Below are 21988 nucleotides of genomic sequence, written 5' to 3' on the forward strand. Positions count from 1 at the left end.
CTAGGTCCTTCATGTGCACGACCACCACTTTACTCTTCACCACCATGTCATCTATGTAAATCTCAATATTCCTTCCCAGCTGTGGTTCAAACATTCTCGTCATCATCCTTTGGTAAGTAGAACCCGCATTTTTTAAGCTGAAGGGCATCACCTTATAGTAATAGTTACCTATGGGAGTCACAAAAGCAGTCTTCTCCTGATCTTCCTGGGCTAAGGGTATCTGATGATAGCCTTGGAACGCGTCCAAGAAGCTCATTCGGGGGTGTCCAACGGTGGCATCTACTAGCCGATCAATTTTAGGTATGGGAAATGGATCTTTAGGGTAAGCCTTATTTAAGTTGGTGAAGTCCACACATACTCGTCATTTCCCGCTCTTCTTCTTCACCACCACAGTATTTGCCAACCACTTCGGGTAGAAAACCTCTTTAATAGCCTTAGCTTGCTTGAACTTTGCTACTTCTTCTCTGACTGCTTCAGTGTGTTCCTTAGATGGACGCCGAGGAGGCTGCTTCTTAGGGGTGATCATGGGGTTTACTTTCAAATGGTGGCATATAAATTCCGGATCCACCCTAGGGGCTTCATAAGCGTTCCAGGCGAATACATCGAGGTTTTCCTTAAGAAGTTGCACTAACTCCTCTTTTTCCTGCAAAGGTAACTGGGATCTGACTTGAAAGAATTTTTCGGGATTATCCCCAATGAGGACTTTTGTCAAATCTTCGCACCCTACGCCCTTGTCCGGATCTTCAGTGGGCGATAACCGGTGCTTTGGTTGTTATAAGCCCCTTTCGGCTCTGGTCAATGACTCGGCTCCTGGTTCATGCTGAATGGCAGCCACTAAGCATTGTCTAGCTACGGATTGATCCCCCTGGATTTCGCAAACCTGGCTTTCGAAAGGGTATTTGATTTTCTGATGTAAGGTGGAAGAAACCGCCCCCAGCGCATGAAGCCAAGGTCTGGCTACAATTGCCGTATAGGGTGAAAAAACGTCCACAACTATGAAATCCACCTCCACCACCTCTGAGCGAGTCTGAACAGGTAGTCGTATTTGGCCCTTCGGGGTAACAAATCTTCCTTCGAAATTGATCAGCAAAGAACTATATGGTGTTAAGTTACTTAGTTTGTGGTTCAGCCCCTTGTAGAGATCAGGGTACATTATTTCTGCAGCGCTACCTTGGTCAACCATCACCCGTTTCACATCATACCCCCTAATTCTGAGGGTGACGACCAACGCATCATCATGAGGCTGGACAGTGCCCACCTTGTCCGCGTCCGAGAAACCTAAAACTAATTGATCATCCAGTTTACACCTCTTCGGACCCTGGCCAGATTCCCCCGCAGGTAACCGGTCCACCGACATGACCTTGGATGGCCAGGATCCTATTCTCCCTGGGGCTGCAAAGATAACATTGATAGTTCCCAGAGGGGGTTTCAGAGGATCATCCCTCCAAGACTCCGCACTCATCGGACCTCCTCGGCCACTAGTGTGATGTAGGAGATGTCGCAGTTTCCCTTCGCTGACTAGTTGTTCCAAATGAACCCACAAGTTTCTGCAGTCCTCAGTCATGTGTCCATGATCCTGGTGGTATTGGCAGTAGAGATTGCGATTACTTCTATCAGGATTCCCTGCCATCTTGTTTGGCCACTTGAAGAATGGCTCGTTCTTGACTTTTTCTAAAACTTGATGGACTGGGTCTCTGAATACGGTGTTGACAGTCTAGGGATTGGCTACTCCTAACTGCGCAGGAAAATCTCTCCTCGGTTTGCTGTTGGTGTATCGATCTGACCTGAAATCCCTCCTCTCTTGGGGGATAACCTTCTCCTTGCCTTTCCCTTGTTGTTGGTCTTCTTCAACTCTCTTATACTTCTCAATGCGGTCCATTAGCTGACGCATGCTAGTAACGGGTTTACCAGACAAGGATGTCCTTAAACCATGATCAGTAGGGAGGCCGAGCTTAAACGTTTCTAGGGCCATTGCATCAAAATTGCCCTCCATGTCATTAAACATCTCCCAATATCTATCCGAATACACCTTCAGGGACTCTCCTTCCTGCATGCTCAAAGACAGCAGAGAAGACAAAGGTCAGGCCACTCTTTGGCAGGTGACAAATCGTGAACCAAAAGCTTGGGTGAGCTCTTTGAAAGAGCTGATGGAATTTGGGTTCAGCCCATCGAACCACCTCATGGCAACTGGCCCAAGACTGGAAGGGAAAACCTTACACATCAGCGCTTCGTCCTTGGAGCAGACAGCCATCCTTTGGTTAAAATGACTCACGTGTTCCACGGGGTCTGTTTTACTGTTGTAGATGGTGAACTTTGGTTGGTTAAAGCGTCGAGGAAGTCTTGCCTCTTCAATCCTGCGCGTGAAGGGTGACCTAGAAATTTGGTTTAGAGCCCTGCTCATGGCGTCGTTTCCCACGTCTCCACGTGATGGACTTCTGCATTGCCCCTTGTGATGAGATTCCTCTTCATAGGTATAGGACTCGCTGGCTGGTGTCCTGGATTTGTGTTGATAAGTGACGTCCGGCTCGTCATCAAGGTCCTCATCAGAATACGAGGAAGCCCGTTTCCTCTTTGCATGACGTAACTCCCTTTTTAGCTTTTCAACCTCCCGCTGAAAATCTCGGTTCTTCTCTGCATGGGACATGCGGCTTCCGCCATGTGATTGGTTCTGACTAGGGGGCACGGTGTGCACGCTACCCTCGCGGTCTTGTCTTCGCTCCAGGTTAAGAAAAAGGTCCACGTGCTGAGATGCCCTAGACTCCGCTTCTTGTTGACCGTGTCCAGCCATCACCTACTGTTGTCTTCACCCCTGCACAAGCTCTCCCCACAGACAGCACCAATTGTAGGGTCTGTTTTTGTAGCCCAAGCCCAAAAGATATGGGTTAAAGGCCCAACGAACCCAGGACAATGAATTTGTAGAAGGTGGGCAAAAGAACTGGGCTGGTTATGAAGTAAACAATGGTTGGCTAGATTACTTGCAATGATGATAACATGAAATAATGCTTGAGCAACTCCATGAATGAATGTCCGAAGAGGTGTTTTATTAAGTGAACAGTGGTTACAACATTCAGAGCTACAGTAAAACTTTTCTCTCTTTTTTCTCCTCCCCCCTCTTATCAGGGACCCTTCTTCTTTATATAGCACCTTTTACCACCATCTCCACCGTCCACCTGTTCTTCATCTGTATATCCACTCAGGTGCACGTCATATCAGGTATCCGCTTTAGTTCTTGGTGAGTGGCGGTAGCTGAGGTTGCACTGTTCAGGAGTCTTCTCCACATAAATGCAGCCAAAAAAGCTGTTGCAGTGCATTAAATGCAGAGGTAGCAGCTTTTCCTTTAGATATTTTTTGTTCTGATCATCTCCAGACCTACCCAGGACTTATCATTATCTTTGGGATTGCTAGGAAGATTATTCGGACCTTCCACATGTTTGTTTGGTCAGGGCTATTTGTGGCCGAGGAGTAAAACATCTTTGGACCAGTAGGGAACTCTTTGGACGGTACTTCCCCTCTACTTCTGGGCTTCCTGCCTTCAGATGGGTCGTCCCCACCCAACTGTTGCTCCTCGGAAATATAATGCTTCTTAACATGGTGCCTCAGGCCCGTTAAGTAGCTCTGGGTTTTCACCCCCCACAAATAGTAAGGAAACTTTGACTAGAATGAGAGCAAACACTAACATTTGTTATATCTTTTTTTTTTTTTTTTTTTTTGAGAAATAACATTGATTATATCTGAATGAATAGTAAACGTAAACCGTAAAGTATATATCTTGGCTACAAAAGGAAGAATAATGCAGAACATCAAATAGGAAATTTCATTTTCGACACCCTTCCTAATTTTTTTTTTTTTGATAAACAAACACACACAGAAAAAGGAAAGAGGTTTTAACATATCCGATCTCCAAAGCAAAAACTGACAATAAATTGAGAAATTAAAAGATGTACAACAGACTAACAAAAAAAAAAGTTTGGTAGATAACTTACTGAGGGGTACTATAGATGCATAAGCAGATATACAATTTTATTTTATTTTTTACAAATTATGTTAGTATTTGATGAAATTGAATAACATTTGATAGCATATTATGTAGACTCAACAAATAAAAAAGAAAGCTGAACAAAGAGAATCAAAAAACCCTCATTCCATTGAAGGTAATGAGAGAGACGCAATGAGCTTTACCTTAAATGACACTTCCTCCACCTAAAAGAGTAGGTGGCAGGTGAGGTTGTGAGTGGTATTGTGTGTAAAATGATGAAGGATCTATTATCTACAATTTTTTTTAGATAAAGGATCTACAAATCTTAGTGCATGTAAAATTGTAGCCGCACATAGTGCGGGTTACATGCTAGTTTATTTTATTGAAGAGATATCCAAATTACTGTGTTGATTTTGTAAAATGGTATGTAATCTAACTTTATATCATCAACTTCAATCTTTTTTCTTTTTTTTTTTTCACAAACGAAACTTCTTTTCTAAACCAACACAAGTGAAACTTCTAATACAAAATATTGCGTATCATCAATTAAAATTCTGTAGTTACTAATCATATGCGTGCTTAAATGTGTTTTATTTTTTTAAGTGCAAATTTTAATTTCAATTATTTTCCTTATATTTGTAGTCTAATGAACTACTTACTATTTCATTTATATATATAATTAAAACTCAAAAAGTGTCACAGGTATACAAAATTTTCGATTTTTTAAACATAATATTATATGAAAAGTTAACCGAAACATAAACATAAACAAAATAAAATGTTTTACACTCTTTTTACCAATAAATATATATTATTTTCTATCAAATTTAAAAATGAGAATATAAACATCATTTCATCAATATTTGAGATAATAAGCCTATTTACAAATTATTCCATCAATTATTGCTGCTGGAGGTGCCCTCCTTTTCCTTTCCTGGACATGTGAGTTTTTATTTTTTTATTTTTAATTAATTTATTAATTAGTGGTCATTGATAACCTATTGGTACTAAGTGGAGTTAGATAGGGTTGGGCTAGGGCCATTTTGGGTAAAAGGCGAGGATCTGTTGATTGGGCTAGGTTGGGTTAGGCTAGTTATTAAAATAAAATTAATTTTTTCATAAAATTGGCCAGGCTTGAATGAGAGAGAATAATATTTATTTAAAAAAAAAAAAAAAAGGTTTTGATGGATTGGGTTGAGCCTATGACCATGATCATGGCTGTGAAATGTTAATAATATAAAATTATATTTTTAATAATTTATTCTTCAACATATTATCTTGGTTGTTACATTATTTATTATTCATATAGTCACAAAATATTACTTTTCATAATATATTATAAGATTAATTAGAATTGATTTGTGAGTAACGTTATTTATTTACCATAGGAAGTTAAGAATAGGAATGAAAAAAATGAGTCTCAATTTAATGTTACTTACGCATTTTCTATATTATTGATTTTGGTGGCAACTTCTTAAACGGAGGGTACAGTAATTTCAATCAAAGTTACGTTGCAAGGTGGTTTAAGGATAAGCTTTTCCTCAAATCAAGGCTATTCTTCTAATGGATAATAATGTCATCCAGAAACAAAACCAACATTTTACTAATATTTTATCAATTCATTGTGGTACTATTAGAAAGTGAAGAACAAATAACATAGGGTTAATGCTGAAATCATAATAGATTATGCTCATTTTTGTAATGGATAAATTTATATATAACATTTCGCACCAAAAAAAAAAATTGGGCCCTGAAATGAATTGCTTGAAAGATAGTGACTTTTATGACTGCATTTTTGTATTATGCAGCTAAATGATCATTTAAGTAAATTTTTGAAAGTTTTTAAAATGCACACAAGTAAAACAAAATAAAAAACACAAAACAAAATTAATTTTATTTTCTCTTATCAGGATATAACAATGGCAAAGGCACTAGTTTAGGTGATACTAGATTGTGGCATGAATTATGAACTTATCATATTAGAATTATTTTTTAAATATAACATTTAAATAAAAGTACCATGAACATTATTTTTAGAAAGAACATAAACATAAACTTAAACAAGGGTACATATCTTTTTCCTTTATTTTGTAACAATGAACATATGTTATTTTTTTATTTAAAAATAAATATGATAATATATGAAAAATTATTCCATCAATATTTGAATTAACTATGATCAATTTTTTAACTTGTGCGTACCCAAAATTTCCTTACTGGGCTGGGCTTAGGATTGGGGTCACAATTTATTTATGGCGAAAAGCACATTTTCGTCCCCACATTTTCACGCGATTCCCATTTTGGTCCCTAACTTTTTTTTTCACCGCTTTTAGTCCCTATCCTGGAAAACGCCTATCATTTTAGTCCCTGCCGTTACATCAGAGACGGAAAATGCTGACGTGGCAAACGGATGACACTGTTGGCTGATGTGGCCATTAAAATAATAATAAAAAATATTATTTGGTATTAAAAAAATTTAAAAATTAATTTATTAATTTTAACTAAGTAAAAAAAATCAAAACAAAAATAAAAATAAAAATTTATATGAATTAAGATCAAAAAGTATCTTGAAGAAGAACACTAAGAACACCAACACCAAATGCTCTGGTACATATCATTCAGTCAATATCACGTGACTGGTCCCAAATTTATCCTTTTAATTTAATTATTAAATAAAAATAAACTATCCTTTTATTTATTATTTTACTATTACATTAAATGATTTACATCATCGTTCTCCCCTTTCTTTAAAATCAAAAAGGAAAAGTTTTGTTAATAAAAAAAAAAAAGTTCAGACCGAGTCACATTCAAAAACATCTCAAACTCAAAACTCAAAAACGTATTAACGGTTCACGGAGTCGACTCAACCGGCTAACTCTCAAAAGGTACTCTTCTTCACCATCCATTTCATCAAATTTCCTCTTTCGTTTTCCATATTTTAATCGAATCAGATCCCACATTTTTTTTTTTTGATTGGATTGTAAAGAAAAGGGATGAGTGAGAGCGAAGCGAAGAGTGGTGGATCCGATGCGACGCGAATATCGGACGTTGAGAAATGGCTAGCTGCTCGATTCGGCGATGCCGGCAAAGAAGTCCCCGATTTCGAGTACACTCCCAGAAGTGTCTCTTATTTACACAAAACTCCCAGAAATAGTTGGTGTGTTTGGGTGGCCGGAAATGGTGGTTTGGTGTTTGGGTGGCTGTGGGTTAGTGTTTAGGTGGCTGGGTTGGTGTTTGGGTTGGCCGGATCTGTGTTTAGGTGGCCGGAAATGGTGGTTTGGTGGCTGTGGGTTAGTGTTTAGGTGGCTGGGTTGGTGTTTGGGTTGGCCGGATCTGTGTTTGGATGGCCGGAAATGGTGGTTTGGTGTTTAGGTGGCTGTGGGTTGGTGTTTAGGTGGCTAGGTTGCTGTGGGTTGGTGTTTAGGTGGTTAGGTTGCTGTGGGTTGGTGTTTAGGTGGCTGGGTTGGTGTTTGGCCGGAAATGGTGGTTTGGTGTTGGTGTTCTTAGTGTTCTTCTTCAAGATACTTTTTGATCTTAATTCATATAAATTTTTATTTTTATTTTTGTTTTGATTTTTTTTACTTAGTTAAAATTAATAAATTAATTTTTAAATTTTTTTAATACCAAATAATATTTTTTATTATTATTTTAATGGCCACGTCAGCCAATAGTGCCATCCGTTTGCCATGTCAGCATTTTCCGTCTCTGATGTAACGGCAGGGACTAAAACGATAGGCATTTTCCAGGATAGGGACTAAAAGCGGTGAAAAAAAAAGTTAGGGACCAAAATGGAAATCGCGTGAAAATGTAGGGACGAAAATGTGCTTTTCGCCTTTATTTATCTAGTGGGTTATGAGTTTCCTACTAAGGGTAGCTCCTTACCGAGTATCTTAGCTGCACTCTTTAACCCTCGTGAATTTCTCCCCTCTCTCCTTTAAGTTCCTATCTCTAGACAGTAATCTCTCTCTCCTTGACTCTCTATTTTTGCTCAGAATCACCAACCCCTTCTCTCGACTCATATGGGTGGGGTCCAATTTGATTATTCCTGACAAGGAATATGCTTCATTGAAAACAGTAGTAATGGCATTGAAACTGGTTCCAGCCTCCAATAGATTGCTTGGCAGCGATACTCCCTAAGGCAATACCGAGCTGCCGAGATCACGGGTTGTTCCGAGTAAGTATATCCCCAACCAATCCATGCCTAATCAGCATGGGCTTGTCTAACATGCGATCAAATGAGATGGGCTTACTGTTAGACTTGAGCTTGAGAATGTTCTAAGAGAGCGTTCGAGCCAAGGCTTAAGGCCCAATGGGCTTGGGGCTGTATACTGTACAATAGCCCCCCTCCCCCCTCCCCTTGATTTGTGTTGGCTATCGAGAACAAATCTAGGACAGTCTGACAGACTAAAGATTCCTCAGGAAGTTTAACTGTCAATAATTAAATGGAGGATATGACGGTTATTAATGCCCTCTTAAAAGAAACGTTATGACAACCTGTCAAGTCTAATCGCAATCATGACCTAACAGTTGGTGAACCAAGGCCACGCATGTGGGAGTTACAAGAAAGAATTTAAAAAGATTTTCTTGCCCATTTTCATTAAATGTCTTCCCCTTATAAATAATACCCTTTGACTCTTCATACTATTTTTTACGCCCCTACTCCTTCAACTTCTTCTTTGTAAAGTATACTCTTCCCATGCATAGATTCTCCAACCAAGATCACAAATTCCTAGAGCCCATAGTAAGTTTCTTCATTCATTTCTTTTTCTTACTCTAGAGTTAAGAATGGGTTTCTCTCATCTCCTTAACACCAAGGCATCTTTAGCTAACTTTAGGGCAGTCTATGATATCCTTGGGGATGTAGAAGTTGCTAATTGTCATAAAGGTGATATTGCTCTACAGTGGTGCCCTCAAGTAGTTTTTTTTTTTTTCCTTTAATGGCTATTTTAGAAGGAGGGGTTAGATTTCCCGTGGACCCTTTAATACCTAATACCTTTAGATTTTACGGTTTATGTCCCAACCAACTCCCCCCTAATCTTTACTGAGTAGTGAGTTGTGTCAGCCGATTAAACCAATTATACGGGCTACAACTAAACCACCATGATATAAATTTTATGTACAGTTTATGTGGTAACATTAGATTGACTACTACCTAAAAGTTAGGGATGTACAGGTACGACTCATATCGTGCCTTCTCGATTCTAATAGAAACTTAGCGGGAGAATATGTACGGGTGAGCGGCAATTGGCATGCCAACGAGCTTACCTGCCCAATTGTGCGTACACAAAATTTCCTTACTAGGTTGGGCTTAGGATTGGGCTCACAATTTATTTATCTGGTGGGTTATGAGTTTCTTACTAAGGGTAGCTCCTTACCGGGTATCTTAGCTGCACTCTTTAACCCTCGTGAATTTCTCCCTTCTCTCCTTTAAGTTGCTCTCTTTGGACAGTACTTTCTCTCTCTCCTTACTCTCTATTTTTGCTCAGAATCACCAACCCCTTTTCTCTACTCACTTTCACTATTTATAGCTTGAGGTTGGTAGAGTGCTCATGATTACGTTTTGGTCTCACTTGTGTGGGTGGAGTCTAATTTGATTATTTTTGATAAGGAATATGCTTCATTGGAAACAGTGGTAATGGCATTAGAACTAGTTCCAACCTCCAATAGATTGCTCGGCAGCAGTACTCCCCAAGCAATACCGAGTTGCCGAGATCACAGGTTGTTTCGAGTAAGCATATCCCCAACCAATTCATGCCTAATCGGCATGGGCTTATCTAACATGCGATCAAATGAGATGGGCTTACCGTTAGACTTGAGCTTGAGAATGTTCTAAGAGAGCGTTCAGGCCAAGGCTCAAGGCCTAATGGGCCTGGGGTTGTATACCGTACAATTAATATATATTGGTTTCCCAAAAAAAAAAATTGTTTGACACTTTGACCAATGTTCTCTAAATATAATTTTCAAAAAATTATATTATGTTCTCTTTGTGCAAAATAAGATTTTGAAAACATTTAAGATGATGTTTTCAAGACAAAGAAAATATTTTTAATGGCATAATTGTAAATAAATTGAAAATAGTGAAATCCATATATGCCCAAACTCTTCTATCTCTTTAAATTAAGGATTTTATCTTTATCACAAAAAAAGGGCACATAAGTGAACATCATTTTTTTTAGTATTTTGAAAATTATTCTTAAAAGTGGAAGTCAAACACATATAATGTAAAAATTATTATTTGAAAAGTGAAAACTAGTTTCAAATTCAATTTTTAAAAAAATTGTGGATTCGAAGCAACTAAGATTTTCAAGAGATGAGAAAACGGAATGATGTGAAGTGATAAAGAGAAAATGGAGAGTGCCTTTAGACAACCAACTTGGAAGACAAAGTCTCAGGGCAAAAATTTGGATTTTCATGCTGTGCGGTGCTAGAGGGAAATATGTGAGACGAGCAGGTAATAAATAATTCTAGAGATATACCCATTCACATACTCAATATCACAATATATTGATATGTGAGTGGTGGACACTTATGCTTGTAAGTTATGAAAACTAGGTGTGAGAATACGCGCGTTCTAGGTGCGCAAACTAGTTGCAATGTCATCTTTTTGATCGTTAATCACCACAGTACACTAGTTCACTGTAGATTATATTATTTTTCCTCCTTCATTTAGAGTGGTTATTATTGGGTACTTCCAGGGTTTGCTGAACAATAGATACAATTGATGTAATGGCCTAAAGCCCCCAAATAAAAGAAGGCCTTCACTTGTAAAAAAACATACATGCATATATAGAATGAAAAAAAAAAAAAAAAAGGTTTCTTATCAAAAAAGAAAAAAAAAATGATAATAAGGATCAAATTTATCACTTGTGTTCTTGGTGTCCGTTTCTGATTTTCTAATTGAATGAAATATTTGATACTAATATATTTTGGCTTATTATTTGCAGATTCCTCTAATTATATATAAGATGCATGTAACGTTGCAAAAAAAGATATAACATTTATGAAATAGATATTTCTAACTATTTACAAGTTTATACAATATATCTTGTCAGACCATGTGCCTTATTGACCCATCTAACGACCAATTGGTAAAGGATGAGGGGGCACAAATCTTTTATAGCATTCGATCGTAGACCAAGCCCATTGCTATTGGAGCGAATTGTGAAATCTCTTACAATCCCTCCCTTACAATGCGGCTCCAACGACTTGAACCTATGACCTTGGCTTTGATACCACTTGTCGGACCGTGTGTCTTATCGATCCATCCAACGACCAATTGGTGAAGGAGGAGGGGGCACAAACCTTTTATAGCATTCGATCACAGACCAAGTCCATTGGTATTGAAGCGAATTGTGAAATCCCTTACATATCTTAAATGAAAAAAAGTATGTGCTAAGATATTATTTTTGTTCTTAAAGTTTGTACTATGTCATAATATATAATTTAGAATTAATTAATTTATTACACATTCAAATATATGAAAAAATATAATAAATTTGCATTATAAGTTAATAAGTGAGGAAATGGGGGAGAAGAAAAATGAATGAGAGTCTCTGTGTTGAGAGAGAGAGAGAGAGAGTGAGATGAACAAGAGTAAATAGGTTGATATATGGAATGAAGTTGATAATTATATAATAGTATAATATTTGGTTTTAATTTAATTATACTTGTGTGATTATCCCTATATATATTGATTATTTGAATTGAAGAAGAGCTTATGAAACAATTTGTTATTGTATAAGGGTCCTGTTAATGGGTGCCCTTGGAGTATTTGTTAATAGACCATTTGAAGAAATTTTAAATACTATTTTCATGTGAAATATAAAAAGCTGTAAAAAAATTCATTTACTTTTTTCTTTTCTCATAAAAAAGTTTCTTAAAATATAAACTCAACCAATTCTCATACATCCCCTTACAAATCCTACCCATCTCCATTAGGAACCACTAAGCTCTAACATATTCCCAAATGGACACTTAAGGGGTGATATTTGCATTTCTACCACAAGAAAAAAAAAGAATAAAGAATTCTTTTCATATGGGACATAGGAAATGTTCAAGCTAAACTGAACAATCAATATCACGGGAAGAATGGCAAAAGAGCCTTAATTTTTAAACTATGAAGCCAAACAGCCCCCTTTTCAAAACTAGTCCCGGCAGGACTTGACATTAGCAATGTCGAGCTCTATGCATATTTTGCCATTCAATTTTTTTTTTTTTTTTTTTAAATTTTGTATAGAACTCGGCATTTCTAATGTTGAGTTCTAAAAGAGTGGTAAATGCCCTTTTGCTAGAAAGTTTAAAAATATGGTTGTTTGACTGCATAGTTTAAAAAATAAGACTATTTGGTCATTTCCCCCACCAATATCAAGTTCCAGATGTATAATAAAGGCATGCGATGGTAAGTTTTAACCTGTTAAGCTTTGATCATCACTTCTTTTTTTTTGCCCTGCATTGTAACATAGGAGGAAAGTTCATATATGATTTTCTTTTAAAGTTCAAATAAATTAAATTTTTTAAAATTTGACATGTCAATTTTCTTTTTGTTAAGAGCTAACATGACATCATTATTTTAAGGTTTCTGTTAGTGGATTATGACATGGTATAATTTTAATAAATTATTTTAAAATGAAAGGTTAATATTAAAAGAAAGATATATGATAGAGTACTCTAAGAACTCAAGAGAATCTTTATTCAAAATAGAGAGGATTATATTACCAAAAGCTCAACATTTGCCTTCTAAATTAAAATTTGTAAGACTAAAAGAAATTCGCATGGTAGAATACCTTAGGAACTCTAGAGGATCTTAATCCAAAATAGAGAGGATTCTATTACGAAAAGCTCAACATTAGCCTTCTAAACTAAAATTTATAACAAATTTAAGAAAATGACATTGTTTTGTTATGAATTGGGAAAAAATTAAAATGGGACTGCATAGGAACTCAAGAGGATCTTGATCCAAATTGGAGAGATTCTTTCACGAAAAGCTCAACATTTTCCTTCAAAACTAAAATTTGTAACTAATTAAAGAAAGCAACATTGTTTTTTTTTGAAAGGGAAAAAATATTAAAATGGGACTCTTTATCTCCCCAAAAAAATTATCTTATAAACTTATTTACAAACTTACACAATCTGATCTCATGTCTTTAAGAGTATATGTTTATACATATGTGCATATAAACATATAAATATTATATATGCTTAAATAGAGGCACATAAGTTTGGGAAATACAAGGTTGGTAAATCTAATTTTATTTTTTAAGATCATAAAAGAAAATCATTATATCTAATTAACTCAATTAATATAATTTTAGCAAGAAATTAGTTATTAATTAATCATTAGTATAGCTTTTTATATTTATAAATTTACATACAGTTTTGAGAGCAATCAGTTTGTTTGTAATTATCATTTTCTTAATGTTCATTCTCTACGAGATGAAGAGACAAGATATAAACTTTATAAAATACTGTTTTTCAGTGTTGTAAAACCAAAGTTACGAATCTTCAAGAAGGAAGAGAATTAGCAAAACAGGTACATTTATTCTTTTGTTTTACCACTATTATCATAAGAAAATTTTACAATTCTTAGGTTTATGCCTACACACAAATGTCCCATTGTTAGGACAAAAGCATTGTATTTTTCTTTTTCCATAGAATATAATAAGTACTAAAGCCATGTAATTTTAATTTCTCTTTTGATCTAGTGATGTATTTCATTTAATTGTTTAATATAGAGGTATATTCAAAAAGGTTTTGGCAACTCCAAACACACACCCACACCCAATATATTCCCTTGAGGATTTCCAAGCAAGGAAGGCTATCCATACCAACCATTAAATTGGTAACGGTACTTCACTAAAATGTACTGAATAAAATATCTAGCTATATCGAAGATTTTTTAGGTGTTTCGACCATTATAATAAACAATAATTAAAAAAGTTAAAAAAATAAAAATTATTAAACATGTTATTTAAACTAATACATTGGATTATTTTATCTAAGCTAATATTTGGGCTTATAAAATATGTGGATTTAAAATTATATGTTTATAAACATGTAAATAAATAAAACATATGTACATATAAAAATACATCCACACATATCTTATACATGTAAGTATATAAATAGAAGTAACCCCAAAATGGTACATTAGTATCAATTGATATGAAAACAATTTATTCCTCTTGCCAAACTAAAATGACATTCAGTATGAAATTGACTCCCTTCCTTCCAAGATCTTGAGTTTAATCAAAAAACAAGATCTTTTGTTTGTTCATGTTATTCCATAGTGTTCGTGTGTGTATATATAATGAAGTGGTGTTCAAGTCTTTGCGAGACCATTCTACTCTCTACTCACCCTCCTTAGAGAAAACTTTGCCCCTCTCACTCAGAAGTAACACTCCAATCTTCGTTTCTAGTGAACAAAGTTGTGTCTCTTTCTCTCTTTGACTAAGCAACTAATATGGTTTCTGTACGTATTTTAAAAAACCAGCATTTATGCACGAGGGACTGTCTATTGAATAGACACTTTGTTTTATAAAAAAATAATTACTACACGGTAAACATCCTATGTGGGACTCACAGATTCCACCAATTTAAACCATCTTTAATAGGGAACTTTAGCCATCAATTTCTTATTCACTCCTAGCGCATTTTATAGTGGACTCTGTAATAATATTTATTTTATTCTGATATACTGTGGATTGACATCTCATATTGTTGTGAAAATATTGTAAGATTTTATCGTGTCCCTATACGAACTCAAACAAAATAGGTCCCTTATGCAAGAAAAAGACTTTGCCACTTAAGGGAAAATAATAATAGTAATAATAATAATTAAAATGACACTCCTTTCCTCAAACTTCAGGCTTCAGTTTTTCCAATTTCAGTTTAGAGTAATGTTAGTAGCGACATGTTGTGATATTGATAGCATATGTGCTTAAGCTCAACTCTTGGGGAGGGCACTTTGAAATGTGGTTTCTATAGCCATAGGTGCCTCCTAATAAATTTCAACAAATAAAAACCCAAGCTTTCGTTTCAATTCAATTCAATTTTAAATCAAACAACCATTTTAAATCTCTAGGGCTTTCTTCTTTAGTGAATTGGAGTGACTTGGGCGGTGTCGTATTCTTCTAAAGAGGATCAAAAAATCAAAGGTCCAAGAGAAAGAGGCCCACTATTACTACCACTACCAATGCCTCTACTTGTTAGCATTTTAACATTTCCAGATGAGATTAAAACGAAAATATATATATATATATATAATAATAACTTTTCTACAGATGGTTAAAATCTTATAATTAAGTACCACGTTTTAATAGATGCCTAATACCCTCCCCACGCATAATCAAATTATTGATTTTGTATTCTTTATCTAAAACATGATTTTATCAAAGCTTACCTTAGAACATTAACAAATCAGCAATTCTAAAAATATGTGATTTTAACACATCAAAAAGTTAATTTATTATTTTAGTACACCATTTCACAATACACCATACATCACACCTTCTATTTTTTAGTTCAATATATTAAAATAATATATACACATATTAAAATAATGTATAAAAAATTAAAAACTCCAACAATATAAAAAAAAAAAATACAAAATACAAAACCCATATAACACCACTGCCACCATCACCCACAGCCCACACCCACCACTATTATAAACCCACCGCACCAATTAAAACCAACCAAACACCACTAACAAGCAAAATTAACCAACCAGCACTGACCATCTTAAACCCAACTCAAAATCAACCTAACCACCACCGGCCATCATAAAAACAACCACCGGCCATCATAAAATAATGTATAAAAAATTAAAAACTCCAACAATAAAAAAAATACAAAATACAAAGCCCATATAACACCACTGCCACCACCACCCACAGCCCACACCCACCACTATTACAAACCCACCGCACCAATTAAAACCAACCAAACACCACTAACAAGCAAAATCAACGAATCGGCATTGACCATCTTAACCCCAACTCAAAATCAACCTAAACGCCACCGGCCATCATAAAAACAACCACCAAAATCAACCCACCCCAACAATGGAGAGAGAGAGAGAGAGAGAGAGAGAGAGAGAAGAATTGATTAAAATAAGTAAAACAATTTTTATATCTGCCATTCTATCATACTATTCTATTATTAGAATGTTATTGTAGATGGATGCCAAATGTTTTAGAATCTGAAACATGTGATGTAGACCTTTTTTTGTGTTTGGTATGCCAAATGCTAAAGCCAAATGATGCTAATGTTCTTAGTACCCTCGCAACATAAATTTATAGTTAAAATCGAATATATGTAAGTGACCTATCACATGATAAAAATTTGGATAATTGGTGATAATTCTGTTCACTTTATTTACAATCCATGCACTGTCAATGACCTAACACATGAAAGAAGCACAAGCAGGGATGGTACCCACACACTCATCACAAAACGAAAAGAGGTGTCGATCCATAGTCTAATATCCACACTATCAAGTATTGCACTGCCCATTCTAAAAATTCACCTTTTCAACCCAAAATGCATGTTTCAAATTGGTACCAAATGGACAAAGTTGATTTCTTAGTATCATTTAGTGATTTTATTTATTTATTTATTTTTATTTTTTTACTTTGAATAAGTCCTACCAAAAGAGCACTTACTTCAGGTAGATCTCGCCTATTTATTGGCCTATATATCTCACAGTCCTATTGAGTGAGAACTAAGATATGTAACAATGATGTAGTCCTTTATTTTATGTTGGTTGGAGGGTCTAATCCATTTTATTCAAACAAGGCTAATTTGTGTTTCCTATGTGCATAGCTCACCAATCCTGCGATTTCTCATATTTCTGCAACATTAATGCCCTGTATGCCATTTCATCTATAGGATAATAGTGAGAAGAAGACTAGAAACATCAAAATAAAGTTGTGATAGTAAAAAATTGTGGTCAAGCATATGATTTCACATTAGTATTATGCTACTATAAGCCTATAACTTCCCAAAGAAGAAAATTTTCATTGTTGATTGAAATCATGATTCAAGACAAGATAAATATCTCAGTATTTACACACATGACATCACATATTATCATTTGCAAGAGGTGAAAGCCAGTCAAGCATAAAGGGTTTTGAATTTGAAGTGCCTTGGATAGCAAAGGCAGTGTTACTGAGTGATTGCAACAAAGACAGATTTTTTCACCTTCCATCTCCAATTATGCCACCAAACATGGTTTCAGTAACATTTATAGGAGAAGGCAATGGATTACCAAGTTGGCTAAGATCAGTGTTATCCTCATGATGCTTTCTATCTTCTTCACTCAAAAAGCTACTTGTTCTATCTTTGAAATTCCAATCAGTTAAATAACTCAGCTTTGATGTAACAATGCCTACCTCAATATCTCCTGTAAGCATGGCCACAACACGGGACATTGGTGGCCGCATGTTTGGTGATGCCTGTGTGCACATTAAAGACATTGCTATCACTCGAGCAGCTTCATTTTCATCAAATTTTGATAATGTGGGATCTAACAGCCTTAAACTCTGATTATTTTCATGTAGAGTCCATGCCTGGTGATTCATGACAAGGAGAGAAAATAAGAATTTTCTTTTTAATGCAATAAATTAAGAAATGGAAAAAGAGAGAAAAACTTCCTTTCCCATACCCATTCAAGGAGATAAATTTTTTCAGTGTCCAAGCTGTTGTCCGAGTTTGGTCTCCCACTTAGGATCTCCAAAGCAACAACACCAAAACTGAAAACATCAGCCTTCTCAGTCAAGTGCCCACGCATTGCATATTCCAGTGCCAAATAGCCTCTGCAAGATTTAAAATTATTATGCAAGTTTATTTAAAACTATCAATGTATCTGATCGGGTTCAATTTCCATAGGTAAATTGATTATTAGTAATGAAAAAAAAAAAATCCAATAGCATCCTCAAGTTTGTAATAGTTATTGATCATTCTTCAAATGAATCTAGTGATTATTGATTGACTGTTAGATACTTATATAAGGATCTACATCTTACACTGCATTATGCATCTTGGTACAATATAAAACAAGCATTAAAGACAATGGCTTTGAGAAAGTGGATAAGGAGTTTACATGGTCCCTGTAACTCGGGTGTTGATATGGGTTTTAGTGTCATCATAAAGCTTTGCCAATCCAAAATCTAATATTTTCGGGCATAGCTTTCCATCAATCAAAATATTGCTAGCCTTCACATCTCGATGTATAATCCTTGGCCTTGACTCTTCATGGAGATAAGCAAGTCCTCTTGTAGTTCCCAAGCAAACACTGAAGCGGGTAGGCCAATCAAGATGCAACTTACTTTTTCCTGCATTAGTAGTAGCTCCCATCTAATTAGATTAAGAGTCATCAAGCAAATGCCAAATCCTTATTTAGGAGTTATTTGAGTGCAATGATACAAAGCTTCCCATATGGATATTGTCAAAGAACATTATAGTTTGGAAAAATCAAATTATGTCCTAGGTAAAAAAACATATTGTCATATGAGATTTGGGCTACTTCAAATTATTTGGCAGTGGTCCAAAACATAATTGACAATGCTTAATGACATAATAACATTGCCTTAGTCCCAAAACTTGGGGGTTGGTTATAGATCCTCCACAGATTAATCAAGATTAGGCTCATGTATTCACTTTTGTCATTCTATCTTATCTAAAATCACACTTTTTGTTACTTCCTTAATTGGCATGTTTTTTTACTACTTCAAGCAATATTAATGAGAATATTAATCACACTCCTTGCACATAACTAAACCATCTCAAGTGACTCCCTCTCATCTTTTCATCAAATTTTCCTCTATTTTAAAGAAAATTTCTTCGTTTTAAATACCATTTTTCTTTGTATTTCCAATTATTCATCTTAATATTCTCATTTAAACTACAATAATTTTATGAACATGTTATTTCTTAAGATCCTAACATTTAGTACCACGAATCATAGTTTGTATTATAATAGTCTTATAAAATTTTTCCTTTAACTTAATAAGTACTCTACGATCACCCAATTTTTCTAATGTGCTTCTCCACTTCCTTCACCTTGCTTTCGTATATCCTATGTTCACATCATCTTCAAACTCTCCTCCCTTATGAATTGTGGATCTAAGATATCAAAGGCACTAACTCTTTGGTATTTCTTGACCCTCAAGTCTTAGAACTTATGAACTTTATTTATATTGTTACCAAACAAACATTCTATGTACTTCAATTTTTTTTGATAGGTTGTACTTTACTTCAATTTTTATTAGTAGAAATCCTTCATATTCTAAAACATCCCTTTAAATTTCTGATTTGACATTGATTCTGCATTTAGTTCATCCACTAAAACTATATCATTTGCAAAAGCATAAATCAGAGGATTTCATGTTGAATTGATTTGGTGAACTCATATAGCCAACACAAAGAGATATGGATTTAATATTTATCCTTGATGCAAACCTATAAGGATAGGAAACTTACTTGTGATGTCTTTCTATGTTCTCTTTCTAGTTACAACTTTGTCATATATATCCTAGTCAACTTAATATACAAAAAAGTAACTCTTTTTTTCTCTTAAAAATCACCACATAAACTCTTCAAATAACCTATCATAAGATTTCTCTAGGTCAATAAAACCTATATGGGGATCTTTACTGACTTCTTTATATCTTTCCTTTAGATGTTTATGCAAGAAAAAAGTAGGCATAAAAGCAAATTGATTCTCTGATATTGTTGTTTCGTGACTTAATCTATATTCAATCACACTCTCCCAAATTTTTGCAACCACCAAAAGAAAAGCACTACTCACATCTGTGTTATGCTCCAAAAGGGCTAGTGTAGTCACAATTGAGACTCATGATAGTTTTCATAAAACCCACAACCTAGTATACACCTTATATGGGACACAAAACACTTTGCTATTAACCATAAAGTGACTTCTTGAGGTATAACACATGATCCAAAAAGTGTGGATCAATGAATCCTTTTGGTTGAGCCACATAGACATCTTCTTTAAGGAACCCATTCAAGAAAGCAGTCTTTACATCCATTTGATAAAACTTGAACTTTAAGTGACATGCCAGGGCTAGGAGAGTCCTAATGGACTCTATATGGGCTACTAGAGCAAATGTCTTATCATAGTCTATTTAAGAGTATCCTTGAGCCATAAGATGAGCCTTGTTGAGGATTACATTACCCTCCTCATCAGTCTTGTTGCAGAAGATCCACTTTGTGCCAATGATGTGCTCACCTTCTGGTCTAGGTACCAGAGTCCAGGCATCATTCCTTTGAAACTGAAGCAGTTCATCATGCATAGCCTTAACCCAGCATTCATCCTTAAGAGCTACCTCAACCTTGGTAGGTTCAACTTACGAAAGATAACAAGAATATGACACAAAGTTAGCAACACATTTATCAACTATATGCTTCCTTAGTGTAAGTTCATTCATGTTTCTCACAACAAATTTAGGTGGATGATTCAACTTAATCCTGGAGGATGGTCCTTCCTCTTCATGGGATTTAGAGTCAGGTGAGGTAGGTATGTCTATTGAACCTTCTGCAACACTTGGAGTGCCGAGAGTACTTGGAGTTGTGGGCTCTTGATAAAAAATTTCGTTAACATCCTTGGGCTCAAGAGGAAGAATTTCTTTGGGAATTTCCTCACTAATTTTCTCAAAACCAGACTCTGAGGCTTCATCAATCACAACATTCATAGTTTCCATCACCTTCTTGGTTCTTTTGTTGTAAACCCGATAAACCTTACTTGTAGAGGAGTATCCCAAAAATATTCCTTCATAGCTTCGGGATGTCAAATTTCCCCACATTCTCTCTATCGTTGAGAATGAAACAAGTACTACCAAAGATTATGAAATATTTAACATTTGGCTTCCTTCCCTTCCATAACTCACAGGGAGTCTTCTTCGTACCGGGTCTAAAATACACCTTGTTAACCGCATAACACACAGTGTTGATGGCTTCTCCCCACAAGTTTCTAGCCACGTCCTTGTTATGCAACATGGCTCTACCAATCTCCTGAATAACCCTGTTCTTTCTTTCTACTACACCATTCTACTGTGGAGTGATAGGAGCAGAGAATTCTTGAGATATACTTAATCTAGTGCAAAAGGACTCCATGTAAGAGTTCTCGAATTCTTTACCGTGGTCACTTCGAATTCTATCAATCTTTAAACTCTTGTCATTTTGCAATTTTGTGCACAAGGCTTCAATGTGCTCAGGAGCATCTAACTTGGATCTTAGGAGAATGACCCAAGTGTACTTGGTGAAGTCATCTACCACAACCATGATGTATCTTTTCTCACCAAAAGACTCGGTTCTAGTAGGACCCATGAAATCCAGATGTAGTAGCTCCAATGGTCTAGATGTAGCGAATGTTTGAGTGCCCAGATGTTTGGCTTTCGTCTGTTTCCAAAGCTGACACAGTCCACACACCACATTGTTCACTCTACTAAGCTTTGGTATCCCCAAAACTAATTCATGCTTAGATGCAATTGAAAGATGTTTGTAACTAGCATGTCCCATTCTTTGGTGCCATAGATCTTTATTTGGCAAACGAATGCTATTACACACAATATTAGCATCAGGGACCAAACCATAACAATTTTATAGAGTGCGAACACCACTTATGAGTTTCTTTTCAGACTTATTCAACACAAGGCATTTCCCTTTTAAGAATAGCACCATAAAGTCTTGATCACATATTTGACTTACACTTAACAGAATTGCTCTTAGACCTTCTACATATAGCACATTTGCAATGTCTGACAGTCCAAGTAGAGAGATGGTTTCCTTTCCTTTAATCTGTGATTTGCTTCCATCACCGAAAGTGACATTACCACCTTTCTTAGACTCGAAAACCTTAGAGAGAAATCGGTCTCCAATCATGTGTCTTGCGCAGCCACTATCAAGGTACCACAAACCTGTGACCATAACCTTAAATGCAAACTTCATCATGAAGCACATCTCATGCTTAGATGACAAATCAGTAGGAATGGT

General features: G+C 35.6%; 2 protein-coding genes across 2 annotated transcripts in view; both read right to left on the reverse strand.

The window, feature by feature from the left end:
- Nucleotides 1-16973: 16973 nt before the first annotated feature.
- Nucleotides 16974-17787, reverse strand: LOC112024411 (probable LRR receptor-like serine/threonine-protein kinase At1g56130). Its single transcript, XM_024057047.2, has 2 exons — nucleotides 17640-17787; nucleotides 16974-17544 (listed from the first exon to the last, which is right to left on the reverse strand). The coding sequence occupies exons 1-2, from the start codon at nucleotides 17763-17765 to the stop codon at nucleotides 17173-17175; spliced, it is 498 nt and encodes a 165-aa protein (XP_023912815.2). The 5' UTR covers nucleotides 17766-17787; the 3' UTR covers nucleotides 16974-17172.
- A 271-nt stretch (nucleotides 17788-18058) lies between these two features.
- The window catches only part of LOC112024410 (probable LRR receptor-like serine/threonine-protein kinase At1g56130), a 75143-nt gene continuing 71213 nt past the window's right edge, over nucleotides 18059-21988 (reverse strand). Inside the window, exon 22 of the mRNA XM_065768363.1 lies at nucleotides 18059-18309. Within this exon, the coding sequence (XP_065624435.1) occupies nucleotides 18074-18309 (236 nt within the window). The 3' untranslated portion in view covers nucleotides 18059-18073. The remainder of the gene's footprint in view (nucleotides 18310-21988) is intronic.

Source organism: Quercus suber, unplaced genomic scaffold (genome assembly GCF_002906115.3).
Source record: "Quercus suber isolate HL8 unplaced genomic scaffold, Cork oak 2.0 scaffold_925, whole genome shotgun sequence".
Classification (NCBI taxonomy): domain Eukaryota; kingdom Viridiplantae; phylum Streptophyta; class Magnoliopsida; order Fagales; family Fagaceae; genus Quercus; species Quercus suber.

Excerpts from the sequence above, each read along its gene's own strand:
- LOC112024411 (XM_024057047.2), bottom strand. The coding sequence starts at position 17,765 with ATGCGTGGGCACTTGACTGAGAAGGCTGATGTTTTCAGTTTTGGTGTT. Across the intron at positions 17,545-17,639 it reads AAATTTATCTCCTTGAATGG|GCATGGACTCTACATGAAAA; the intron begins GTATGGGAAAGG and ends ATGAATCACCAG.